This window comes from Cryphonectria parasitica (assembly GCF_011745365.1).
Source record: "Cryphonectria parasitica EP155 unplaced genomic scaffold M406scaffold_8, whole genome shotgun sequence".
Taxonomy (NCBI): domain Eukaryota; kingdom Fungi; phylum Ascomycota; class Sordariomycetes; order Diaporthales; family Cryphonectriaceae; genus Cryphonectria; species Cryphonectria parasitica.
The window spans coordinates 2,036,815-2,062,782 of record NW_024468916.1 but is presented as its reverse complement, the minus strand read 5'-3'; the positions used below and the strand labels follow the sequence as shown (position 1 = coordinate 2,062,782).

General features: G+C 54.5%; 9 protein-coding genes across 9 annotated transcripts; 3 read left to right on the top strand and 6 right to left on the bottom strand.

Annotated features, from left to right (window-relative positions):
* Window positions 1-176: 176 nt before the first annotated feature.
* Window positions 177-2,290, bottom strand: M406DRAFT_342452 (uncharacterized protein; the record flags this gene model as incomplete). The annotated part of the gene is made up of 4 exons (XM_040921774.1): window positions 177-386; window positions 561-1,623; window positions 1,682-1,856; window positions 2,053-2,290. 4 exons carry the CDS (start codon window positions 2,288-2,290, stop codon window positions 177-179), a joined length of 1,686 nt encoding a protein of 561 aa, XP_040772697.1.
* A 606-nt stretch (window positions 2,291-2,896) lies between these two features.
* Window positions 2,897-3,220, top strand: M406DRAFT_333770 (uncharacterized protein; the record flags this gene model as incomplete). The annotated part of the gene is made up of 1 exon (XM_040920872.1): window positions 2,897-3,220. The coding sequence occupies one exon, from the start codon at window positions 2,897-2,899 to the stop codon at window positions 3,218-3,220; it is 324 nt and encodes a 107-aa protein (XP_040772696.1).
* Window positions 3,221-8,750: 5,530 nt separating this feature from the next.
* M406DRAFT_266743 (uncharacterized protein) lies at window positions 8,751-9,739 on the top strand (the record flags this gene model as incomplete). The annotated part of the gene is made up of 4 exons (XM_040917821.1): window positions 8,751-8,963; window positions 9,061-9,122; window positions 9,207-9,570; window positions 9,659-9,739. The coding sequence occupies 4 exons, from the start codon at window positions 8,751-8,753 to the stop codon at window positions 9,737-9,739; spliced, it is 720 nt and encodes a 239-aa protein (XP_040772695.1).
* Window positions 9,740-10,584: 845 nt separating this feature from the next.
* Window positions 10,585-12,570, bottom strand: M406DRAFT_74656 (uncharacterized protein; the record flags this gene model as incomplete). Its single annotated transcript, XM_040925758.1, has 1 exon — window positions 10,585-12,570. One exon carries the CDS (start codon window positions 12,568-12,570, stop codon window positions 10,585-10,587), a length of 1,986 nt encoding a protein of 661 aa, XP_040772694.1.
* Window positions 12,571-13,193: 623 nt separating this feature from the next.
* Window positions 13,194-13,880, bottom strand: M406DRAFT_358081 (uncharacterized protein). Its single transcript, XM_040923783.1, has one exon. It carries the CDS (start codon window positions 13,484-13,486, stop codon window positions 13,262-13,264), a length of 225 nt encoding a protein of 74 aa, XP_040772693.1. The 5' UTR covers window positions 13,487-13,880; the 3' UTR covers window positions 13,194-13,261.
* Window positions 13,881-14,563: 683 nt separating this feature from the next.
* M406DRAFT_281782 (uncharacterized protein) lies at window positions 14,564-15,880 on the bottom strand (the record flags this gene model as incomplete). Its single annotated transcript, XM_040918453.1, has 3 exons — window positions 14,564-15,240; window positions 15,300-15,723; window positions 15,821-15,880. Coding segments are annotated over 3 exons (1,161 nt in total), but the record flags the coding sequence as incomplete, so codon positions are not given.
* A 3,576-nt stretch (window positions 15,881-19,456) lies between these two features.
* Window positions 19,457-20,254, bottom strand: M406DRAFT_64857 (uncharacterized protein; the record flags this gene model as incomplete). The annotated part of the gene is made up of 1 exon (XM_040924900.1): window positions 19,457-20,254. The coding sequence occupies one exon, from the start codon at window positions 20,252-20,254 to the stop codon at window positions 19,457-19,459; it is 798 nt and encodes a 265-aa protein (XP_040772691.1).
* Window positions 20,255-23,466: 3,212 nt separating this feature from the next.
* M406DRAFT_74653 (uncharacterized protein) lies at window positions 23,467-24,480 on the top strand (the record flags this gene model as incomplete). The annotated part of the gene is made up of 2 exons (XM_040925757.1): window positions 23,467-23,841; window positions 23,929-24,480. 2 exons carry the CDS (start codon window positions 23,467-23,469, stop codon window positions 24,478-24,480), a joined length of 927 nt encoding a protein of 308 aa, XP_040772690.1.
* A 94-nt stretch (window positions 24,481-24,574) lies between these two features.
* Window positions 24,575-25,892, bottom strand: M406DRAFT_333765 (Clavaminate synthase-like protein; the record flags this gene model as incomplete). The annotated part of the gene is made up of 3 exons (XM_040920871.1): window positions 24,575-25,210; window positions 25,333-25,644; window positions 25,728-25,892. The coding sequence occupies 3 exons, from the start codon at window positions 25,890-25,892 to the stop codon at window positions 24,575-24,577; spliced, it is 1,113 nt and encodes a 370-aa protein (XP_040772689.1).
* Between the last annotated feature and the right edge of the window lie 76 nt (window positions 25,893-25,968).

Sequence of the window (25,968 nt, the reverse complement as noted above, 5' to 3'; positions counted from 1 at the left end):
CCCTGATGGCAAGTTCCGTTAGCTGGCAGGTTGGCTAGGCTGCGGAGGCCCTATGACTCTGACAAGAGCATATCGACAGCGCGCAATATATCCCATTCCAGTTGTGCAGTTGCTTCCCAACCAGGCACTGGTCGACACTTCACTGCACTAGTGGTCGCCAGCGGGACACTGCATAGTCATTGATTATCCCAACCCATATTGTGTCCTCCATGTCCCCCCTGGTTGAGGTGATGGGTCAGGTTCTGCATTTGGTGATCGAAGGCTTGTTGGCTCATGTGGACCTGTTGTTGTTGTTGTTGTTGTTGTTGTTGGGCGGCAAGGACGCCGGGGTCGGCGTAGTTACTGGCTCTCTGGGGGTACGTGTTCGGTCGAAGAGTGGATGGATGCTGTTGGTCTTGCGATCGTGTAGCGGGGCGCATCGAGTGTTGTACCTGAGGAGACCCCTGCTGCTGTGGCATCTGGGGGATGCCGTGCTGAACCTGCATGTTGGCACAAGAGACAAAACCATCCTCCCCCATTTCGATATCGGCATCGGCATCGATGTCCTCATCGGCGTCCGCGTCCGCATCCTCATCCTCATCAGCATCAGCATCAGCGTCCTCATCTGAGTCCATTTGTGACTCCGACGGTGTGCTAGCGGCGGATGGCTTCGTCTCGCTCGTCGATCCCATCATTGGGCCGACAGAACTGACGGACACATTCCGAGCCACAGATGACTGAACGTTCGGCGAGGACTGTGGATACCGGGACTGCCGGGTTTCAAACCCCGGCTGTTGCCGTGTCGCCTTCGGAACATCCGGCGTTACGGGGTAAGTAGCTGACGTGGGGGTCTGCAGAGGTGTCGTGGCGGATGCATCGAAATTTCTCTGCGAGATCATGCTGCTCGTGACCCTTGAGGTCACGACCACGTTCTTCCATCTCTCGATGGCACCTGACACCACTGTACCAAGGTCTGCGTGGCGGTCTTCCATCATAGCCGAGCGCTGGCCACCGACGCCTCCTTCGGTCCATAGATCCACCAGCTTCGGATCTACCCTTAGCGTCATCGGTGGGACAAGTCTGAACTCCTTGGGCTGCTGCTGTTGGTTGAGGCTGTCGATCTGGGCCTTGAGGTTCGTGTTCTCCTGCCTAAGGGAATGCTGCGTCTCTTTCAGGGCCTCGAGCTGTTCCTGTTTCCTCCCAACACTCCTTGCCATCTCCAGACTCCATAGTTCCTGCTGCCTTGGGGCTGGCAATTGCTCCCAGGCATAGAAGACGGTCGACAAATGTTCTGCTACCTGCGCCTCGAGCGACTCTGCTGCCATTTCGGCCTTCTGGACCAGCTCTCTAGCATCCTCCTGTCGTGTTGTGGCCTGGGAGGGCGGGTACGTCAGTTCCTCCGCCATGGCCATCGTGACAGCGGTGCAGGAGGCTTTCCACTGTCGAAATTCCTCCCGGAAATAAGTGGAGAGGGCGGCATGTTGTTTCTGCCCTGGAGGATCAAGAGACCAGGAAGTCAAGGTAGAGTATGGTGTGGAGGAGTGTAGCGTCGGCGGTGGCTTCAAACATTGAAGACAAAGCCCAGGAAAGTCTAAAGAAAGCGGATTGAAGTCAAAAGGCATGGATTCAAAGTCAAACTGGTGCCTGCATTTCTCTGTCAGCAACGGGTACGGACAGTGGCAAGGACGGCAGAGGGTCTCACTTGGCAGCCCTCCACGAGCTGATCATTTCACGCAGTGCCAATTCCGCAGCCTTTGCCGTGTCGAGAGCATCTTGAAATTTCTGTCTGACCTCCAGGGAAGATTTCATCGTCTGTCGGTTGGCAGCCCGTTGCGGATTTCCCTTGTGAAGGGCGGTCGTTCCATCATTGCCCTCTTCTGTGTCGCAAACATCCTTGTCAGTAAAAACCCTGGTTGTCCCTCGCCCCCTCTCTCTATGCATGAAGCGCGGGAGATGCCTGTTTCTTGACTAAAGCCTCGGCGGGCTTCACGGAATCTCTGCGCGTACCTGGGGATCTGGCAGTGCCCGAGTCAAGGTCAGAGACTGTAGAACTGGCTCTGGCGCCGGTCTGACTGCCGGTGGCTGCCGAGGCCGTGGTGTCCCTCCGGCCACCGCCCCTAGGCTGGCGACGTGTGATGCTGCCCCGGAGCTTCCGGATCTCGTCGACGTTATGGATGCCGTCAGGCGCCTTGGGATTTTTCTCTTTGATGTAGAGATCAAGATGTCTGCCAAGAGAGGATGATGTGAAAGCCTGTCGGCAATAGGCGCAGATTTTATCCTTGGGGGCCTTGGTTGTGCTCTCGTTATTCATGGTCTCAGCCGGTCGGTGTGTTGACGAGGCTAGGTTGAATGTCGGGATATTGCAACTACTGGGGATTTGTTGATCTGCCAGTGGAAGCTGAGTACCTAGACGCACACAGGTGACGGCTTGTGGGACGGTCGAAACCGGGCAACCAGTCAGAAAACAAAGTGAAAAGAAACAGTGAAAGAAATAATAAATACAGGGCCTGCAGGCTACTGTTCACGTCTCTGATTCGAGGCACACGGTGAGCAGAGAACACAGAGATTGATTGTGAATAAGCACATACAACAAGCCAAAGAAAAAAATGAATAAATAAATAAAACAAAGTAAAAACGAAGCCAGAACCGGGACAAGGACGGAGACGCGAGGAGCTATGATAGATGTTCGTGTGTATAGACGATGGGAGGGTTGAAGAAGAAAAAGGAAGGAAAAGAAAAGAGATGGTCTGACTGGATACGAAGAACTGATGTCTGTGACGATTTCTAGACAAGGAAAACTGGTAGGAAATGCAATTCATTCAGCCACGGCTGGCTGGGATAGGTGATGATTTAATGAAAGTCGTGATAGAATCAGGCTAGAGAGCTGGTATTCAACGAGAGGCCTGGGCCTTGCAGGATGGGTGCCATGTACCTCCTGTCCCTTATTTCCCGTCCATGGGCCGGGGGCCAGGGCCAGGGCCAGGCGGGGTCGGGGACGGGGGACATGGACGAGGACGGAGACCTGGACGAGGAACGGGGCCAGGAAGAAGACCAGATCCTCGAAGAAGGGAGGGGGGGGGGGACCGCTGGGTACGAGAGGATGATCATGTCCAAGATTCTGTCACGGACACTGTCCAGGTTTCCCGTTCCCAATGGCAAGGGGAAAAGACTGCCTGAGAATGGGTACAGCCTGTGTAGATCTGCACAAGAAAAAGAGCCCAACGGCGTGGAGAAAGCCTGATGTGAGGATAGTGGTGGCGTGTGCACGGGGTCCGACTGCTGTGCGGGATGACAACAGCAGGTATTGAATGTACTGTACTATACGAGGCCAAGGCATGCCATGCACGAGCTACACCCTCCTTCCCCTCCCCCCCCTTCTTCTCTCAATAAATGTGATATAACGATTCATCCCGGATGAGGAAGAGAGGAGCCAAAGGTGATGCCAATGAGCAAGTCGAGAATTCTCCGACCGAGTGTATTTGCTGGTGAAGGCGGCGCATCGCCCTGTGGAGCCATGATGCTGCATGTGTAGGATATCTGGGCCAATAACCTTCACATGGTGACGTGCCCCGTAACGAACAAAATAAAAATATCACTGAAAAGAAAGGTTACGTTGTGGACGAGGAGGGGGGCAGCTGCAGGAGGACGTGGTGGTCTGGGAGGGAGGGAGGGGGAGGGGGGGGAAAAGAAGGACGAAACGACATCAGTGAAGTCAAAACATATGGCAAGGGCAGGGCCGGGCTGGAGAGGAAGGGGGGGGGGGGGTTCCTTGGGAAGCTACCAAAGGCAGTACTTACTGTAGCTACCCAGCAGGTACTTGGCAGTGCTGTAACTTGACACAGAACCCCCCACCCCTGCCAGATTATGGGTACCCTAATCATCAAGGTGGGAAGCCTACCGTGTACAACAGACATTGTCATTTCGCAAGAATGTTTCTATTTATTCCCACGACCGAGAAGAGCAGTGTGATGATCACTTCGTAAAGGCTACAATGACAATAGACTTCACGATACTTCAAATTTGAGATACTATAGTTCAGGCAAATGAGATTTCCAGTGTCAGGGTTTTGGGAGAACGGAAACCGGGGGGCAGCGGAGGAGAAATTCAATCTTACTGCGATGGCACATAGTATGGGTGTGAACCCTGAAGAGGCCCTAGACCGTGGGCCAGTGCCCTGGCAGGTACCTGAGCGTGCCGTACCCTTCCCCCCCATGACGCAGTAGCTTCAGGTATTTGTTTAGGTACCCAAGCAGCACTGGTGGGGGCCGTCCATGCTACAGAGTCACTGGCGGTACCCATTGCAGGGCCAATACGTACCGTCCCTAAAGGTACCACAGTACCGTAGAGCGCGGTACACCACTCTCATTCTTACTTGGGGAGTCTCTGAGCCTTGGAGATGATCAACGCTATACCCCCGTTCATTTCGAGAAAGAGAAGAAGAGAGAAAAGTTCCTGCCACCTCGAAATGACTTGCGCCAGATATTTAGTGCAGTGAAATATGCTACTTAGTTGAACTAAATTTATTTGCGTCTTGGCTAGTGGACGATGTGCAGCAACCGGAGAGTGGGAGTGATCTCTCAGCCCCTTCTCAGACCCCCGTCTTGACCTGTCACATTTTCCACTGCGCCTTCCCTGTTGGCTCAAACTATGGATCAGCACGCGTAGCTTCCTACAACAGCCCTCGTCATTCGTCACCATGAAGGAAAGTGCTCCTCACCCCCAGGTGAGATCTTTGTCCATTCTTTTATTTCTCCTTCCCTTCCTTCTTTGATTTTTATTTTATTTTTTATGGAGGGTTGTTTATTGTCTGTCTTACAAACCGGGGAAAAGAAGCAAGCAATATGTCGAAGACTAATTCTCCCTCCCGACGCTGCTGACGTCTCGTTCGTTCACCCGGACCAGTAGCGGCTGTGCCTAGGTCCAACCTTTCAAGGTCGATTTGTTAGTATCTAGCGCTGCCAAACACGCCCTCGCATTTGACTGAAGATCGCATCTTTTCAACTATTCAAAGCAGGCCAAGACAATTACGGGTCATCACCGCCATTTTCTCAAACCACTCGCCACCGTGGTCGGGCCTTCAATCCGTCGTCAACAGGATCTTCCTGACCAACTCATCCAGGTACGGGAGGCGGGCCGCTGGCGCAATGCCCCCCTCTTCCCTCTCCGCAACGGTGCTGCAAGACACGGAGCCCAGAGGAGGGTGCTAGTGTGAAGGAGGAGGGCAAGGATGGATGCAGTTGCTCCTTTGCAGGCGGGAATGATATCACACACCCACCAGCTGCATGCAGTGAGAGTACTATAATGTGCTGGGGCTGTGGCTGGCTGCAGGTGGTGGGAGCGGCAGGGTCAGCACGAGATGAGATCAATGAGCCTATCTATGAGAGCCCCCTGGAGAGACCTGGAAGCTTCTCTTTCACAGGACAACGCTGTAACTACAGTACTACAATCTACTCGACCATATCAACCGCCAATCTTTCCCGTGTGAGCCGGATCCCGTCGCCCGTCGCCCGGTCTTTTTAAGCAGCATCATGCTCATGGTCATGGTCGCCCACAAGTCGCCCACTGTCCCGCCCAATGGATGGAGACTCGGCCCCTCTCGATCCTATCATGCAGAGCGGTGAAAGGGGTTTTGGACATAATGCGCTTGTCCGCATCTCCACACAGTTTTGTCCCTCCAGACTTCTTGGAGCCTCCTCGAATGGAATCGTTTTGGCTGGCGGGCCCAGGAAGGCTATTATGTATGCATAGTTCCGCCTCCCGGGACCTGACCCCGATCTTGGCCGCCGCCTGGCCTGCTCCCGACCTTTTTCCTCCAGGACCACTCCTGAAGGCTGAGCGATGCCTTCCAGCGAGGAGGCGCGGGCGGGGGGGGGGGGCACAAGCTCCTGCCCTCCTCTTTAAAATGCCCTTCTCAATCACTGTGACTCTCCAGTCGGACGGCGACCCGAAACATCTCCCATGACGGCTGTAGGAGTACAGATCGTTGCCGCGAGAGTGGGCCTCAGACAAGGATCCCCCATGTTCGGGAGCAAGCCTGCTGACAGCTGTCATTACGGCTTAAAATCTTCTCCTGGTCACTACTGGCCAGCGCTGCTCCATCCCACCAACTCATCCTATCGTTCACATATCATATGCATCAGGGAAAAACAATATTGTGCTGTTGGCACAAAAGTTCCTATGCTTTGGTCTAGCTATGGCATGCAAGTGCCTGGTAGCGAAGATTCTTTGAGCAGAAGATCCTCGTATCTCACTTTTTCAAATATTGGGATGGCCCTGCGTTTGACAGGAAGGTCCTGGTCCAAAAATAAGTCGGTTCTGAGCCATGGAGGTGGTCGACGGCAGCACCGCTCGTGTGTAGGCGAGAGTTCCGGGTGAGGCCCTTGGGTTCTTTGTCCGACCGACTCCCCAACAAGATCGACGAAGGCCAGGGCAGCTGAGCTGGCCGTCACACTACCATACATTCATTCTGTATGTCTGGAGGTTCCACCCCCGCCACAGCCTCCTCAATCTCGGCCGCAAAGACCATCTTCTCTCCCTTCTCGGGAGGATGAACCTAGGCGCCATCTTGAGATGACTGGGTGACGACCGTTTGCATTGTGAGTAACCACTTGCAGGAGGAAGCTCCGTCGCATTGGACAGAGAGGGTCGGCGGCAGGAGAGATGGAAGAACACCAGTCGGATCGCGGCAGCTAGCCGCGGGTGAGGAGATCGGGAGATGAGTATCCTCGGGTTCGTCCTCTCTTTGAAAATGGAAATCTGCCGCTGGAAATGAGTGGACCCCGGTAAATAGGCAAACGGTGAGGCTTGGAGATTGGGGAGGCTGGACTGTGTGTCGGTGTCACCCACCCATCTGACTTTACCTTGGAGCACCTCGTGAGTCGTGTCCAAGCGTGAACAGAGAAGATTCCTCCTCGCTGGCTCTCTTGCATGTGATTTCCTGCCTCCGTGCACACAGACGTTCTTGTGGGCAGGCTTCAGAGTTCAGTCGCTCCCCACCCATCCGCTCCAAGGGCAAACTTACTGCTGTATGTACATCCATCCCACTGCTGCCCTCTGGCAACGGCTGGCCCACATGTCATATGATCGAACTGAAGCTGCTCATCCTCCCTCCTCTTACCCACCCACAAGCAGGCACAGACATCTTGGGAATCCGGGCTGCTCTGCTCTGGACCCTCTTGCCCCCTCTCTTCTTCCCTCCCCCTCCCTTTGGTCTCTCTTCTTCACGGTCATTCGTAGATCCGGTACGTACCGGTGAGGCTGAATAACGCGAAAATTCCTATGCGTATTTTTATGCATGATGCTCGCCCTGGGGCATGCTAGACCGCCAAAGGCAAGGAGCTGGACAGTGTGCCCTTCTTCACCTCTAGGTGAGAATCCTGGACCGGCACAACCCCCTGCCAACGAAGGGCTCCCCTTTCATTGATCCTCCCCTCCCCCTCTATTTTTCCACTTTGGCCTCCAGTCCTGGATCCCTTGAGGCCTCGGAGAGATTCTGCCTCGCAGAACATTATTATACATGGTTCCGAGAGGAGGGACTTCCCTCAGGCATGCCGGGATAGGGGCTTAGTTCTGTGGCGCCAATGATCAGGTCACATCGTCTCGCCCTTCGGAGAGGCCGGCTGTGACTTGTCACCCGTCATAATAATTTCCTATTTTTCTTGGGTGATCGATCAAGAACGCGGGACTCCCATGTCGAGGCGGGAAGGAGAGAGAAAAGCACACACCCCACGGGCTTGTGGATAAGCCTCCTGATGCAAGCTACGTGGACCGTGCAGCGCTGTGCAGTGCAGTGCAAGTGTATTGGTCATGTCATAATAATCTACCGTTGAGCGCTTAGGACCGGCCAGGCTGATCATCACCGGTCGGCAAGGCGGCAAAGGTAATGGGCATAGACACTAGGTTAGAGTGCTGACTGATTTAGACGAAAGAAGATCCGACAGATGGACAGAGAATCTTGGACCAAAACAATTGTGAATGATTCTGTTATCCAGAACGCACTCGCAACAATGACAGAGCGTTGCGTCAGATGCGCAGGCTTCCAATGAAGAAGGAGAAAAGAAGACCACCTGGAAATCTGAAGACAAGCACATGACACTTGCCGTCTTCAGAGATTCATCGTCCTCCACCTCTCGATACAGAGCGCCAACTAGAAGGAGATGCTCTGAAGTTTAATGAAGTGTGATTGACTGATTCGTACACTCTGATAGGCCGTGTAATATTTCAAGGACGGTGGATGTTGAAAGTTGATGATGAGCCTAGCCACAAGGTGGCTTGCCCCTCACCACTTGTGGCTGCCGCATTCCCAAGGGTCTACCTCGGAGCTAGGAGCTGGGAGCTGGGAGCTGGGGTCCAAACATCCAACCCCCCCCCCCCCTAGCCTACCCAAGAAAGCTCTCTCTGGATTGAGCCAAAACTAGGGAAGGAAGCATCGTCAGCACTTCCGCACTTGACTTGTATCTCCAAGCTAACATCCTGTCGCAATACCCATTTTCCACCCATAAGCATCAATTGAGGTGCATCCGCAGCCTCATTTCTATCATCTGCAACACCCTCGCCTCCTCAACCCCCAACCCCCCATCCCCTCAGACTCAAATCAACCATGCCTCCAGGTACGTGCCGCTTGAGCCCCTAGACATTGCCGTCGCGTGCTTCGCGTGGTCCGGAAACAACGCGTCGGAGCGTGATGCAGCTTTAAAAAAAAATAAAAAATATGTTAGCCGCGCTACGTAGCTTGTATTGATGGCTTCCCTACAGCAATAAGCGATGACGAGATGTCCGATGGCATCGTTGGCGATGTCGTCCCCAAAAACCCCCGAAAGTCGTACGAGGAACCCGAGGACGAGTCAGGGGACGAGGACGAGTTTGTTGATGCTAAGGATACCAATGGTACCGGCGGGGATAATGAGGACGACGGCGACGATGACGAGCTCGAAGAGGACGAATTTGTGGTCGAAAAGATCTTCTCGCATTACATTGCCGACGACGTGTGTTTCGCCTCGAGGCCATCCCAGCTTCCAAACAAACGGTGTCGAGGACGGAGAGAATGGCTAACGGCTAAGGTAGGGCCTGCCTCGCTTTGAGGTCAAGTGGGAGGGGTGGCCCAAAAAGTCTGACCGTACCTGGGAGGAGGAGGACAATCTCAAGTATGGTTCATCCGCCTTCCTCGCGTGTCTGGGCTTACGCAATCATGTCGCTAACGTTCTCTCGGTCTTGTTGTTTTATGGTAGGGAGAATGCAGCTCAGGTTCTACAGGAGTACTTCGACAGCATCGGCGGCCGCGAGAAGATATTTGAAGCTACAAAGAAGGCGCTCGCGAGCAGAAAGCGCGGCCGCCAGTCCGGATCCACCACACCTGCCGAGTCGGCGAAGCGTACGAAAAAGACAAACGGCCACCCTTTAGACTCGACACCGCCCGCGAGCGCCAAGCTGGTGGAGTGGAAACCGCCGAGCGGCAGCTGGGAGGACCACGTCGAGTCTGTGGACATGTGCCAGGATGAGGAAAACGGGAACTTCATCGTTTACTTGACGTGGAAGAATGGCAAGAAGACGCAGCATCCTAAGGAGGTCGTGTACCGCAGATGTCCGCAGAAGGTGCGTCGGATGAGTACACCCACGAGAGGATACATCAGTGCGCCGTGAAGGCATAGCCGGCACCCATAGGTTGCTGATATAGCCGCAGATGCTCCGGTTCTACGAGCGACACATTCGCATATCGAGAGACGGCGGGGACCCCGTCCCCATCGGAAGCATGACCCAGTAGGGCGGGCGAAGCAGGACCTTGGTGAGGGGCCCTCACCACCGCTCGCACGGTCCTATGACGAGCGACGATTATCCAGAATCACAGTTTTGGGAGCAACGACAATCAGACGCCATGAGTGCCTCGTCGCAGACGTCTCCCCCCCTTTCGGACAGCGACCGCAGAACCCTGGTGGGTTTTATGCTTGACTACGGCATTGCGATTCTTTTGATCTTGGTTGCGCTAGGCCTTTTTTTGCTACGCTTCACACCCGTAGGGCGGGGCTGGTTTGAGTGATATGCGTTTCTTCTTTTTATTTATATATCTGATTGTCGCGCCAAGGCTAGCAATCCTCGGCAATTAGGCAGGCTGGAGCGTCTTTTGGAAGAGCTGATTTGATTCTACCAAGGAGTAGGTATCGAGGCAGCAACTGGTCGTCCTTTCTAGGCGGTATCAAAGGAGTTGTTGATCATGGAGTTCTAGCTTTGACATCATCCAGTGAAATCAAACCTTTGAGGTCTGCCAGCGGGCGCCTGTCCAAGCGAACGAGCGACCATGGGGTCGGCGCTGGCAGCTCTTCGAAGCTGGGGTCAGAGTGAGCCAGCCTGTTTCTCTCGCCCTTGTAGCAAAGTGGTCCTGATCTGGCGGAGCTGAAGACTGCAACGTGGCAGCACGTCTACTGGGCTTGCTGGGCCAGCAAATATATGCATACGAAACTCTGAGAGAGTCGAGATCAGGGCCGGGTGTTGGTTTTGGCGAGGCTGAGTGAGTGGCACCGTGTTGAGAAGGAGTGGACGTCCACGTTCTCCATGAAGCTGATAGAAACTGCTTTCATAGGCCTTGTCTCGAAGAACTTGCTTCGCAGGCGCTTAATACTCAAAACTCTCATACACGACGTCCTCGCCCTCCAACCAGCCCAAGAGCACCTTCATCATCTCAGACCCGGTACAAAGATAATACCTTGTCGTCTTCGTGCCCCCACCACCTCCTTCACGCAAGACCTCCTCGGGATCTATTCTCCCCCTGATCACCTGGCCTCCAAGCGCCTCCATCTTGTTCACAATGGCAGCATCCACACTATCGCCGGTCAGAAACACCTTGGTCCTCCCTGCCAAGCCTTCAATTCTCTCAAACACGTCAACAGCAAACGCAACGTCTTCACCTCTCAGACTCCAGAGAAGAGTAACATCTTCTTCCCCCTTGGCGAGCAACCCCGGTGCCTGCGCCAGTAAAGGTGTGATTCCCACGCCAGCCGCAACAAATACCTTCTTCTTGTTGCGCCCTCCATTCTGATGGGCCCCATCACCTCCTATCAGGAATCCCTCCTGCCCTCCAAATCCCAACACAGGCACCTCAAGAGGCACCTTCATGTTCCACCGCCACAACAACCCCGTCGCAGGGCCATGTCTCCGAACCGTAATCTGCATCTCCGCCCCATCCCTCAGCTCCTCCTCATCACTCTTGTCTCCTCCGCCACCAGGCACGCTGGACACGGTAAATGTCCGCACAAAGTCATCATTCAAACTCCCCGGGTCATCATCACGCATATGACTCCAGCCCACATCCAGCTCTCCTGAGAAATCAAGCGTAATATGCTGCCCAGGCCGCCACCACCGCTGCCGCCGCCGTGGAACCAGCAACCGGAACGTGAAACAGGCCACCGTGGGCGTGATGATCTCCCTGCCCACCAGCACGGCCGTCGCCACCGCCTTGTCCTCTGACCCCGTCTGCCCGTCGTCACCAGTGGCGGCGTCCCCCGCCGTTGCCATCTCAGCCGCGAGTCGTCGCACAGGTGGGTTGTAGGGACTATAGTCGACCACATCCCCGCGGAACGACAAGCCCCGGCGCACAAATCGCGCGGCCGTGACCCGGATGCGGACGGCAAGCTTTGTGCGGGGGAGGAGCCGCGCTGCGTCTGCGCCGGCGAGGATGGCGGTTTCGCCGGTCAAATAAAGCACGTCGCCTGTGACAAAATCGGGAATGCAGAGGCCTGTCAGGGGGCGGGTGTGGAGGTTTCCCAGGGTGTGGTACAGCCTGTTGCCCGAGTACTCTGGGTAGACGAGGCAGACTCCGCCGTCGTCGGTGGTGTCGGTGTTGCTCAGCACGCGCACGAAGCCTGGGGGCCCGCCTCGGTGGTTGGTGTCCATGCTGCGGCCGTCTGTGGAAGAGAGGAAGAACATGTCGGCGCGGGCGAGCAGGTCCAGGGCCTGTGGTGGGAGTGGTAAAGTGTCGGAGACGAGCTGTGGTGCCGGCACCTGGGGGTGGATAGCTTTCCTGTTTAGGTACTTGGGGCAGTTCCCCAGGCTCTCCTCGACGAGCATGGCGACCTGCACGTCAGCCACCCCATCGTCATGTCCAGCTTCGTCTTCGCCTGCCCTGTCCACCCTGCCAGCCACGAGCCGGCCCGCAAGCTTCACCCGGTCTCTAGTCGCGAGGTCGATACTCAGACCCGCCATGAGCCTCCCTCGTCCAGATTCCAGCTCCTCCCGCGTGATCTGATAGCCCTCGTTTCCCTCCTCCTTCTTCCCCTTCCCATCATCATCCATCCTGCCGTCGTCCAGCAGCAGCAGCGCCTCCAGCACCGGATCATGCCTCCCATCCACAAGACTCCTGGCCCCGATGACTCCGCTTCCCAGTGGCCCCGCGAAGCCCTCCTCGCCACCCCAGACGGTCGTCCACGGCCGGCCTTGCTTGTCGAGCGCGCCAAAAGCTACCAGGGGCGACGCGGCAACGCGGTAGGCGAGGGCGGGCGGCAGGCCGGCCCAGGTGGGGTTGTCGCGCGGGGGAATCCGGAGGAGCTTGTGGATGGCCTGCTCGCCGGGGTGGAAGGGCGTTCTCTCCATGTGAACGGCCATTGTATTTGTCTCTGGTTGATGGGGGTGGGCGTGTGTGTGTTATGTAAAACAAAAGTAATCGAGTAGGCAACTGCTCACTTGTGTGGTAGGGGAAACCCCAAAGAAACAATTGAATGTAGATATTTATGAGGCTGATAATTATCGCATACTGCTTGAGAGAAGTTTCGGGGAAATACGAGACATATATGTTGATATGGTTAAAATCTCCGGAGCAATGGACAAGCAGCATTCCTCAGTAACATCACCCTACAGACAGAAATCATTGGTCCATAAACCAGAGTTGTCAATCGGGGTTGATAGATCGTGCTGATTGATTATTATATCTCAAGCTTCGCATGGGCCAGTTGGACATCCCTCCACGTGCGACTTCTCCACTCACGCCTTGCAACATCCTAAACCAGTAGTCAAGATGACAAAAGTGAAGCAAAGCGTGATGGGCTTGTATGCACAGTGACATGGCATGCGTGCTTCACTAATACAAAAGGGCGCAAAAGCAGCAAATGGCTAGACAAAATGATTAGCATAAAGCTGATTGTTGAACACGGGTTGCTGTCACTGCTGTGATCAGTAATCACTGAATCCGGATCGACAAGGCCCGGTGGGCTGCAGAGTCCAGGGTCTTTCTCTCATGCTGAATAAATAGTATCTCATGGTATTTTATCATCCTTCCCCTGGTTTGATATCATCAAAGTTAATGTGAAATAAGAATATAAAAAAACTTGTCTCTAGAAATAAAAGAAGAAGAAAACAAAAGTCGCTTCAAATCGCTGGTATCAAATGCTCTCTTGCGCTCCACAAAATCATAGTACCAAAAAAAAAAAAAAAAAAAAAAAGCCACATAAATACATAGGCCATGACAAAGTTGACCAGCCAAATGTCTACCAATAGATCCTTGGTAGTCAAGATGCAAACTCATAGCTTTGTTTTTTCTTCCCTCGCGCCCAAGATCTAGAGAGTCGCGGTTGAATTGCTTCCCAGGTGCGTGTCTTGTCTTGGTGACCGAGAGCGTGATGCAAGATGGTGGTGTGAGGTATCATAGAAGGTGGATAGGCAAGAAGATCAACAATCACTCGCCCCGTCACCGAGGACCCGGCGTGCCCCTCTGCGACTCCAAATCTGAGTACGTATTGCCGTACGCCTGGTACTGTGGCTGCGCAGGCTGCCGTGGTGGCGCACCCGTGAAGCTCCGCTGGCTCTGGGCAGTGCCAGGACGATCGAAATAGTCATCTAGCGGACTTTGATAGTCAGAGTGTTGTTGTACTGGTGCAGTCATGTTCCGCTGTGGCTGTGGCTGTGGAGGGCCCAGGGGTCCACGGTACGGCACTGGGCCAGTCTGGCTTCGACTGGGATAGCCACCTTGGTTCATAGGCCCGGGCGACGGAGCATAGCCGTTGTTGTAGGCTGGGCGAGATTGCATTGATGGAGCCGGGCTGGCGCGGCCTGTGGACGAGAAGTCGTCGTACGCCGGACGCGAGTTCATTGGCCTCGACGGGGCTGGGCTGGCACGACCCGTGGACGAGTAGTCATCAAAGGTCGGGCGCGAATTCATCGGCCGAGATGGAGCTGGGCTAGCCGACCGACCACCAAAATACTCGTCGTAAGAACCCATGGGAGCCGGTGTTGACCTCGGCGGCATGCCATAAGAACCATTCGATGCAGACGTTGGAGACCGAACGGGCTGCGGCATGGGAGGCAGGGCGTCATCGGGCGAATATGAAGAGGGCGTCTGCGTGTAGGGTTGGTGGAATCCAGAGTTGTTGGTTTGCGTACGGCTGAGCTGAGGTGGCCCACCCATCGTAGCACCGCTGAAGCTGGAGTCGCCGGTCTGGATCCGGCTGAGCTGTGGCGGCGGACCCATGGTCGACCCGCTGAAGCTAGAGTTGTTAGTCTGCGTACGTCTGAGGGCCGACGGGCCGTAAGGGGGCCTTGCCGAGCCCATGGTGCCACTCCGAACCGGTCCATAGCTGGGGGAAGGCATGCCGGGGGATGACATGCCCATTTCCGCACCCGCTGTGAGAAGTGGCGCCCGGCTCGAAGCAGTCGATGTGGTGTCTGTCCTGCCCGGCATAGGCCGCGGCATCTTATTCAACTCGAATTCCTGGCCTGGTGTGCCCGGTCGCGAGGTGTACACCGGCAGTGTGGCTACAGTGTCGTTCCTGAACAGCGGAGGCATGTCTGATTTCTTCTCGCTATTCTCTGGCATGAGGTTCGGGAGCGTCGCCTTGCGTTCCTCTGGCGGCAGGGCACCTGCTTTCTTGGCGGCTTTCAAGTCTGCCTTCTTCCTCTGCCTTTCCTGGTCGGCGAGGGCAGCATCGACCTTGGCCGACACAATCTTCATGAGCCTCTTGTTAATCTTGCGCTCGCAGTATCCAGATAGACCGCCGTCTTCCTTGGGGATCCAACCCCATAGGAAGCAGACGAAAAACAGGATCGCAAGAAGAAAGGACAGTGCCGAGAAGACCCAGATGACCAGGGTGAAGAGCATGCCAGACAAGATGAGGGCCTGTTGGTAGTCCTGCTGGGCGAAAGCCTTGATTTTATCAAAGAGACTCTCGATGCTCGTTTCGAAATCCTCGCCGTCGATCTGGAGCTTTGCAGTGTACACCGAATACAAGGTGACGGCATTGACTACCTGCCGCGGTCCCGAACAGAAAATGACGCGAATCCACGCTGTTATTCCATGTCAGTGACCGAGAGAGCAAATCATCCAGGTTGGTGGTGATACGGACCTTGAAAACTGAAGTAGGTGAAGAGGGCGATGTACTCGGCCCCCTTCTTACTCTTGGTCAACTCGGCAAATACCAGGAACCTTCTCCATCCCTTGCCATTCCAGATTCGAACACTCTGCAGGCGCACGGCCAGATTGTCCAGATACGACTCGGCAACGCTGCCCCTCCGAATAATCATCTGCGCGCGAAGGTGCTCGTACACGAGGTTAATAAAGGATAGGATGATGCACACGGAGAAGATCCATTTCGTGATGCTGAAGGAGATGGCCGGTTGGATCTCGGAGGACCACTTGTTGAAGGCGAGCAGGTTGACAGCAGTAAAGGTATCAACGGCGTAGACAGCAGTCGATATCGTGAGCGAGACGAACAGGTATCCATAGGCAAGGTATGTTAATGGGCCGTCGGCTTTGAAGTCATCAAGTTGCTAACCGCACAGACGATTAGCACATCACCACTCTTCGCCTCCTCGCACGGTCTTCCCTCTCTTTGGAGGGGTGAGGGGAGGGCTTGGCCAAACTCACAATGTAATCCCACTTGGCCTCCTGACGCACCTGACCCCTCTGGTGGCTAAAGAAACCCATCTCAAAATTACCGATTCAGTCCACGCCGAACAAAATGATCCTGCCCTCTTCTTCGAGGGTAAGTGAAGCCGTCGACGCTGTCGAGGCTGGAATGAGAGTCGAGAAGAAGCAGAATGGAGGACACACGAGGGCGTTGGGGAATCCTGCCGCCCGTACCCTGTGGAAGGAAGAAAAAAAAGGACTGCCTAAGGAAGCGTCGTAGTACCCTTCATGAGCCAGTCGTAGTTTCGCCTGCGAACCCTCCGACTAAGATGTCTGTGGATGAAAGGAAGAAAAAGGTAAGAACCCGTGTGTGGTTCCTCGGCGAGAGAAGGACTCGACCGCCAGCACCGAGCAGAGTGGAACCTGTTCGGGAAAATAGGATAGCCGTGTCTCTATAATCTCTGGTAGGGAGAGACACTGTCGAATCCCTAGGGAAGGGGGTGAGACAGGATAAGTGGGCGATGTCTCCAGCTATGGACCGCAGGTCATACTGACACAGCCGAGCCTGCTATTTTGGGGAGGATGGATCGGCAAGGGAATTTGACTTTTATACACAGCCGCGATGTTTCGCTTCCGCTTGTTGTTGCTTTGGCCTTGACCGTGAGAGAGAAGTGGCATGAGCGTTCTGAATGATGAGCACGGAACATCCAGTTCAAGACTTCGATGTCGTCGTGTCGAACAGGTCTTGTAGCCGTGCTGAGGCGCCGGCAGGACAAGAAAACACAGTGCCTGAGAGTCGTTGAAGTCGGTCGAGCGTCACCCGGGATTCTCAGGTTTGATCGTCTTCGCGTCCGTCCGAAGTATTGCCAGGCACGGTGTCAGAGCTCTCCAGCCAGGTGACGTGTGGCGTGGACACTGAATACCCAAGGGCAGTAGAGATGGACAATGCGGTGGGTATTAAGTATAACAACGAGGTATCGGGCTGGTGTGTTGGGTGTTTGATCCTTTCTTGCTGCCGTCTCCTTAGCTTGAAGGGGCCGACGAATGTCGCGCGACGCCGAAGAATTGAATTGAGTGAGCGTGGGGCCTATTATTGTTCTTCAAGAACAACAGAAGAAGGCCAATTTGAGTTTAATGAGTGTCGATCTCACGAGGTCAGTTCGATCTCCGCAGCCGGGCCATTAATGAGGGTGGCCCTTTTGAGTTTCTGTCTCAGCTTTCCTGGGGAAGAAGAAGACAAAGAGCGCGAGAGAGAGACGAAGCAACGTTGGTGTCACGACCAGAGAGGAGAAACGAGGGCCAACGAAAACTTGCAGAGAGCAGTCCCATGCAGACGGAGAGACGCCCTTGCTGTCGGTAAGCTGCGCGCGCTGCATGGGAAGAGAAGTGTCTGAGGGAGCCCTGACCCCCCAGTTTTTAGTGGGCTACTGGGTTTTGGAGTGGATTGAGGGAGGTGACGGGGAAGTAACTGTGGATAGAATCCTTGGTAAATCGGCATGGATTTCTGTTAAAGTCTTCAATATTGTCTGTGCTTCTGGAACTAACAGCCCATGCAAATCATCTTCTACGCCATCTATCCCCCGATACATCTACACGTTGATTAACCGTGGGGTTAAAGTGCCCTTAGCCCCCAGAGAGAGCCCCTGTCTCATGCAGGAACCCTTCGCCAACCACGATAGAGCTAACTCCGTTCGCCGCTAGCGTCAAACTCCATCTCATCCTCCCACAGTCTCTTGATTGGCCCAGGCGTCCCTCCTGCTTCATTCTCTCACCCTTGTGCTCAGGGCATCCCTGCGGAGCCACCCACCCCCCGCCCCTGGATTTGTAGCTCCTGATTCCTGCCTCTTTTCTCAATGGGTTGAGCTCTTGTATTCTGTATGGTATTGGTGGTGTTGGGCAGAGGGAGGCAGCCCTCGCTCCTTTACCTCCACCACCTCCTCCCTCTACAAGGAAGACTTCCTCCTCAGGTTTAGTGTTGCTGTCAAGACGAGACACCTCGCAGATCTCAGATTGACGAACGTCTACAGCCCTACCTTGCTGCTGCGTGGAGAGGGGGAGGGAGGAGGCCAGACGGAGCAAGCAGAACCGCGCACACCTCCACCCACGTCCTCACCATGGCCCTACACAAGCGCCCACTGGGACAGAAGCCTCGAGGTGTCTCGCGCTTCCAACGCCACTCTGTTCTACCGAGAGCTGAAACAAAACAATCCATCCACTTTTTTCTACCCACTCGGCGTCTATGCAAGGTCTTTTTCTCCTTTTTACTAAGCATAATATCATTCTTGCTTTTTCCATTCTCCTTTTCTGCTCGTGAATGGACTGCGTTAAATGGGAAATTGTGGGCGCCACGGCCATGGTGGCCGCCATGGCCGCCACACCCACAGTACCCGCGGGGTGGTGGGCCAGGTCGCGGTGCTCGAGGCCGACAATAAACACCACTCACATGTCCCGTTTCAGAGATTGCGCTCCAGTCCCTTCGCCATTGGATCATCTTCTACGTTTGACGTTCTGTTCTGGCGGGACGGGACGATCTTTGGTGGGTGGAGGGGTCCGAAGAGAGACATAGTGGTGGAGAGGGGGGAAGGGGGAAGGCCAACTTTGGCGGCCCAGCAGCGGTTCGTCGCTTGTCGAGGTCCAGATCTCGCTGTATATCGTCATGTTCTAATGACCTCTCTGTGGTCTCAACTCTCCACTTCACCTGCAGGAGCCTTTCTGTGTCCCTCATCCAAGGGATAGCCAGCAACCCCCCCCAGTCCACTCTCGATCTGTCAAAGTTCGAGTCTACTCGCGCGGCTCCATCCACGGCGTCTGTCCCCACAATTGCAGACGAGGTCATCGGGAGGGGCGCATACTGCAAATTGACGATTGACAGCGAACGAGTACGATACCGACATCATGGGATGATGGCGCCCTACCGTTCTCCGACCTTCCGATGCCTGCGACTGACGAGTGTAACGGTAGTCTTGGTTTCCCGCCATACGAAACGTTGTGGTCGCTAGTCTGCGGAAAAGCCCAAGACACCGCTTCTAAGGGTCCTATTTTTGGGCGACAACGTAGCATGGCAGATGTGAGTGTCCACATTCACCAAGATACGACAGGCCCTGAGGCGTGACACGAATCACTGCTGTGCCTCGAACGTACTGCAAACTCTCCATCACAGAATGTCCATGCCGCGATTCGTACCACGTCAAACCAGCTTCACACGCTCGATGGACTTGGGACGATGCGAAACCCCGGCGAGGCTCAGCTGAAGGGGCTACTCATGTTTCGATTCCAAAATTATATGCCAGTCTCTTTCCTCGTCTCCGAGACCAAAGGTAAGAGAAAGGTGTTAGTAAGCATTGCTACAATGTGCAAACTGTGACTCGGTCTACAGGTGGTGGTCAACAGCCTTGGTTCTGGCCGTCTCTGTGAACAAGTTCGCTCTCCTAGTCTATCTGGTCTCTCTCTCGTATCTCGTGGCCCCATCCAAGATATTGACATCATTTCTAGTCTATGTGTCTTTCATGTATGCTGTATGACCCAATCTAGTGCCTCCACTGTCTATCACATGTCCAAAAGAAAGCAAAACCACCAAACCGGTAAGTCTTTCCATGCAAGTCTTCTCAGCGCGAGAATCATGACACACCATTTCTCCTCTCCATGCACAGAGTACTATGATCTTCCAGGCTCTTGATCGTCGACGCTCTCCCCAAATTGCCGCCGCATCCCCTCCAGGATGACCTCACGGGCCTCCTTCTGCTCCGTCTCGGTCAGCGGCACCGCTGTGCCCTTGCGCCTCGTCCAGCTTTCCTTCGTCTCCCGGATGCTCGCCCTCTCATCCCCGCCGGTCGGCCCCTCCACAAACTCGTAGGACCGCCACTCGGCGTTGGACCAGCCCGTGCCCCGCGACAGGTCCATCCCGTCCCAGTCCTCCGTAAGGAAGTGAAGGAAGGCACCGTGCGAGACCGCGGCGACGTGCACGTCCTGGCCCTCCTTGCCCAGCGTCCGAAACCAGCGCCGCGCCGCCGCCGCGCGTGCCTCAAGGTTGGCGACGGTGGGCGCAAACCGCGACCCCGGCTTCTTGTCGTTCCACCCGTCATGCACCAAGCCGAGGTCTGCCCACGACCCGAACTCGCTCGCCAGCACATCCGGGTCCGAGCCTGTGTCGCAGGGGAGCGCCGACACCTCCTGAATCAAGGGCTGCGCGACGACCGACGCGTGGCTCTTGTGGCCTTGGCTGGTGCTCAGGATGCCGTCTGGCGCAAAGCTCAGGCGGCACGTCAGCAGGGCGCGGCGCATGGGGCTGGCGACGAGGTGGGTGAGTTTGTCATGGTGGGGGAAGGAGGCGCGCAGGGCCTCACACTGCGACTCGCCGAGCGGGGTGAGGAGGGGATCTGAGAGCTTTTCGTTTTCGTGGGAGAGATTGTGGTAGCCTTGAGCGTGGCGGACGAGGTATACGGTGATGGACATGGCTGGGTGATTTCCGTTTCTACTTTTTTTAATTTCTCTCTCTCTCTCTCTCTCTTTCTTTAGAGCGTGCTGATTTGTGGTTCGTTGCTGTTGTTATTCTTGGGATGTAAATTTGGGCTGGCAGTGGTGATGATTGGGAGACTTTGGGTGGCGCAAAGACGACAAGTCCAAAGTGAGTTTTTACCAGTCGTCTTTCTTCGTATTTATAAGGCCAGACAAATTGTAAAGGCTCAGTAGATCATGAATCGCTTGTCTACCATGATTCGCCCGTATCTCCTCCGCGGGCGACATCGTGACCCGACAGAGACGTCATCGCAAAATGAGTCATGACGTTGACCTACAAATTAACAGGCGAACGAGAATGAAACAAATTAAAAAATCATAGAAAAGATCAATTCAACAATAATGTTTTAGAAATCGGCTCTCTCACCAAGATTGACAACCCAGGAACAAAGCGAAGGCCGGGGGGGGAAGAAGGAAAAGGTCGACAGTCGACCTCCAGGTCCTACTTTCTGAAAGCACGAACAAGGCTCGGCGGCTTGCCGGGGCTGGTTCAGACAGCTCAATTGGGGTTTTGCGATGACTCCATTGTCCGCACATCGGAATCAATTCAATTGAAAGCGGCAAGAGAAAGGGCGCGTCTGTGTACATGCTACTATGGCATACCGTACTTACTGCATTGTAAGGCTGTAATGTCCACGTCGGCGGTCGGCATAAGCCAATTGTTACTCTGTCCATCCTTGTTTGCGGTCCCAGTTCGGCCGCTTCGATGTCAGCGCGCACGGGGATTCCTTGACCGCACCCTTGGAACGGTGAGTTCGAGTGACGGTCAGAGAGCAACATGACTTGATGGCCTTGTTCTGGTTTGTAAGTCATCTCCTCGTACCCCACCTCACGCAAAGGATGACTGATAATTCCCACGTTGCATCGCGAGCGTGGGTCAAGGAGCAGGTTTCTAGAAGAGAGGACACAGGCAAGGTGTGAATATCTTGATTTCGCTGGTATTCAACATCCAAGCTACCTCATCTATGGTTTTCCACACACACAACAACACACCGCATTGGTATCCAAAACAAATTATCCATGATGCTCATTACCATCCACATCTCTCCTCATCGAATCGTTGTAATGAGCCAAACCCAAAAAATATCCAGCCTCTTGATGGCGCCGAGATCCCAAAAACAATGCAGCGATATACCAACGACATTCATGGTCGCGGATTTCCATATATCATCATATATCTCTCCTCTCTCCGTCTGTCATATGTTCGTATGTGCAGATGGCCCCCATGTGCCATTTATGCAATATGCCCCCGAGACATGCCATTGGACGAGCCCAAAGCTAGAGCCATGATGTGTAGGCAGGAACGCTTTCGTCGCATCGTTGAACAGTGGCAAGAGATGACCCGCGCCGGGGATGTAGCCCGAAGACAGAGCCAGCTCCCCGGGTTGATCCAGAGACAAAGCTTCCAGATCAGTCGTCGACTATCGAATGCGTGCCGCTGCTACTCGAGCCTGACGACGCGGTCGAATCTCTCCTCGCGATAGAGACTAATCTGTAGATGCCGAACCCGATCAGAGCAAGGACCAGGAACAGCACAATGATGATGATAGCGATGGTATCGTTTGCCTTGACCATTTTGACGGTGTTGGTCTCGCCAGGTTGGAAGAAGTTGATTGGGCTTGAGGGGGATGCTGTCGGGTAGAAGAGCTGCTTGGAATGCAAGCAAGGGCCCTGGAATGCGAACAGCCTTCGAGAGCTACCGCGAGGGAGGTGCCGAGACGAGACAGGAGTCTCAGTCCGTCTTTCAAAGAATGAAGGTTCTGAGCTTCCAGATAGGGATAGAGAGATGGTGTTGGTAGGCACAGGCACAGTCGGCAGAAAAGACTTGATGCAGGTCTCGTCGTAGCTGGAGGCAGACCAAAGACTCGAGGCGTGGCGGGCTCAAAGAGGTGGTGGGAGTGAAGAGCGAAAGAAAACAAAAAACAAGAAAGACCAGGAGAGAGGTTCCCACGCGGTAACAGCAGACCTGGACGAGATGGCCTGTGATGTTTTGTTGCCCCGCCACCGACTTTACCTTGGTGGTAAGCAGGATTGATAGGATAAGTCAATAAATCGCAGGGCTGGGGAAGCAGGTCCCCCGCCTCATGGATCGTCCCGCCGCTCCCCAACCACCAGCTTCATGCGCTAGGCTAGTTTGGGCTGACCTGGCACCATGACCCGTCAAGCCCTTGAGCAGATGCCAGCCTCAGGCTTCAAAGGAGGAAGGCAAGCTTGGCCACTGGTGGTGGGTTCTCCATTGCTGATGCTTGACACACCCAAAACTTGTTCGTTTCTTTATGCTGGAAAACTTGGTTGTTACAGAAGATGAAAAAGAGAGACCTTGAGAACTAGAGTCGACATCACTGACTGGAGCTTTGGACCCCTGCTGGCCCTAACCAACCTCTACGTCACGTCAGGTACAGGCTGATGGATCGCCAGCAGGCCTGGGGGTCCCCTGTTGTTCAGCACCCCACTTCGAGGTTCCAAACCGAGACCACAACCCATCAACAGACACGTTGTGATGGGAGAAGTTGAGTGTGCATGTCATCAGAGATACTTGCCTCACATTACCTTTGAGTCCTCTCTTTTTCTTCGTCTCTACACATACACACACAAATAAATGTGTATACATTCACACACTCTATACATGAGTGTCTGTCAACCACGAGTGGCCTGCGTCCACAGACATGAAAAGCTCCTTCAATCTACACGATCACCACCCCTCTGTCAAATCTTCCCATGACGTCGCTTCTTTGGGTCAGTGGTTACATCTACAGTCATGGTTTGAGGGAACTACCTACGTCTTTTTTGGGATTTGTCCGAGATTCAAAGGGATCCTTGAGTCAAGCCAAAGATCCTCGATGGCCGAACTGGGCCAGTCGTGACTATATGGAAAGAGCCTCTGCAAATCACAGGCTGCAGGTAATAGCTGTTGCGGGTGACTGAAGAAGCTCGTGGTATGTGTCCTCGAACCCTCCCTTGAGTCGGAACTCGTCAATGATGTTCGTGATGACTAGGCAATAGTCACAAACCTCGAGCTGTTGATTGCGCGAGGAGAACAAATGCCCGAGGTCTTCTTATGTCCTTCACTCTCTCGATGGTGTTCAGAGTCCCGGAAACGACAAACTTTCATCTTTTTCCCCTTTCACAGCAACACCACCATTGCTAGCATGAGCCATGACACGCCTCCAAGAGGAATTGATGTCGAGCTACAAAGCCTTGGATCCGGTAGCCGCTTCAGCCAGATCCCCTTGAGCCACCCGAACCCGTTGTCCATCGGAGCTGAAGTCTACCATGCCAAAGAATATCAGCGCAAGAGAACTCGCTGTACTATCATAACAATCGTCACCCTCGCGGTCTTGTTGCTGATCGCTACGACAGCATTCGGTACACTGTACGGTCTGCAAGCGGGTGAGGCTCCAGCGGTCCAGGTCCTGACCACTACAGCGTCGAGAACCCGAGTCCTCACCTCGGTGTTCACGACTGCCGCGACCAGCACAAAGTCGACTACCCACACAGAGAAAGAGACAGAAACCTCCACAACGGTAAGCATAGAGACCATCCATGGTCAGGCTGAGACGACGTCAGTCACAGCTATCATCACGACAACACTGTACCTCACAAGGACCCAGACGACAACCCAGGCCGCTCCCTCGCCAATCACACCGCCGCTGAACGAGACCAGCTACTGTATCCCGAAGGGAATTTACGGAGGTGTGGAGTTGCGCGATATCAATAGCAACTACGCTGTCGAAATCACCGGCGAGATACAGGATGCCGTGAGAACAGGGCTCGACGTCGGCGACCAAAACTACCTGGCCTTAGCTCTGAGGAGCATCTTTGAGTGCGTCACTGAGATCGAGCTAAGGCTCATAGCGGCGTGCCAGTCGGGGTACCTTCGAATGTTCAACGGGATCGCCTGTCTGGGTGTCAATCCAGAGTACAGCACAACCCATCCTGGCGTGGTAATCCCCACGAACACGACGACGGTGATTGTTGTGAAGACCAAGACAAGCACGGCGCTGCCTGTTATGAGTCTCACGGCTACCACAACCGTCGAGGTTCTGAGGACAACAACTCCGGTTGTTTGGACGACCCGAAAAACCACCCTTCCGCCTCTCACAGGATTCGGGGTACCACTTCGTGAGAAGTGGGCAACACAGGAGACTTTTAAGACAGGGTAGGGTTACCGTTTATATGGTTTGTAGCGTATTGAGTAGAACTCGTAAAGTGAATGCATTCCTCAAGATACAATCTGTGCCTCTAAAGCTGTATTCTTCACGTAGCCTCATCCACAATCTCTAGATTCCCAACCTTAAACGTCTTGCCCCTACGATCCTCATAGTCGGTGCTATTATGATAGTCCTTCACCCTCGCCCGCACATACTCCAACCCCTTCACCGGCGCAGCGTCCTCCTGCGCCTCCCCCACCAGCCCCAGCCTCTTCAGCAGCGGCGACGGCGCCGGCTTGATATCCACCTCATCCCCCGGCCGCACAAAGTAAAACAACCCCAGCCTGTCGCCCTCAGCCTGGTCCTCCGGCGGGCGCACCACGCGGTGCGTCGTCGACCGCAGATACGACGCCGACCAGAAATCCAGCGTGTCCCCGACGTTACACACGATCCCGCCGTCAACGGGCGGCACGTATCGCCACTCGCCTGTGGCCGTCCGGATCTGCAGGCCCGCCACGTCCTGGCTCCAGAGCAGCGTCAGCGAGCCGAAGTCGGTGTGGGCGCGGGCCCACGTGTTGTCTACGCGGGCGTCGTCGGCGCGGGCACGGGGGTGGTAGCACATGTAGCGGAGGTGGTCGTCCGAGGGGTCGTCGTAGTTGTGGCGGGAGGCGAAGAAGTCCTCCGGAAGCTCGAGGATGAGGGCGAACAGCTGGAAGATCTTTTGGGCTACGGCTAGGGCTTTCTTTTCGAAGTAGGTGTGTTAATTAGGAGAACTACAAGAAATGTGCAGCTCATTGATAAAGAGTGTCTGGCAGGCCTAGCTGGGAAATGTGAAATGATAAGAAGATGATTTTGAGAGCTCACCCGAGAGAAGGCCTCAATCTCTGGCTTGTAAGGCTCAAAGAACGGATGACGCGGTTCATGTTCATAGTATTTGGTGAACTTGGCGTGGTTGAAGGACTCGACGTTGTCTCTCACTTCCGTCCCCTTGATAGTCCTCTCGCCCAGCTCTCGATACCCGAAATAGTTGCCATTTGCAAAGTCACATTTGTATTGGGGCTGGCTCTTTTCCGCGTGTGGGAGCGCGAAGAAGGCCTGACCGATATCGTACTGCCGCTGGATTTCCTCATCGGGGAGACCTGTTCCAATCACGCTGAAGAAGCCTGTGTTGTGGACCTGGAATCACAAATTAAGGATGATTAGCAAGATGCGTGATTACATGAGTCCACCCTGGAGAAGAAAGAAGAAAGCGTCATTACAGCATCTCGCAACTCTTCGGCAAGTCTCTGTTTACCACCAGGCGAATCAAAGGTCGACAGGTCGAGGACTTTGATCTCGGCCCATGGTAAATCGTGTTTCGTCTTCTGAGGCCGCTGCCACTTAGGCAAGGGCAATACTTCAACTGGGTCTAGTGCGATAGGCATAGTCGGTTTGTGGACAATGCTAGTTGCGTATAACGAGTCTGTATGACAGACACCATGTTCGTGCAAGTCCGACACA

Coding starts and splice junctions, on each gene's coding strand:
- M406DRAFT_358081 (XM_040923783.1), bottom strand. CDS start 13,486: ATGAGTTTGCATCTTGACTACCAAGGATCTATTGGTAGACATTTGGCT.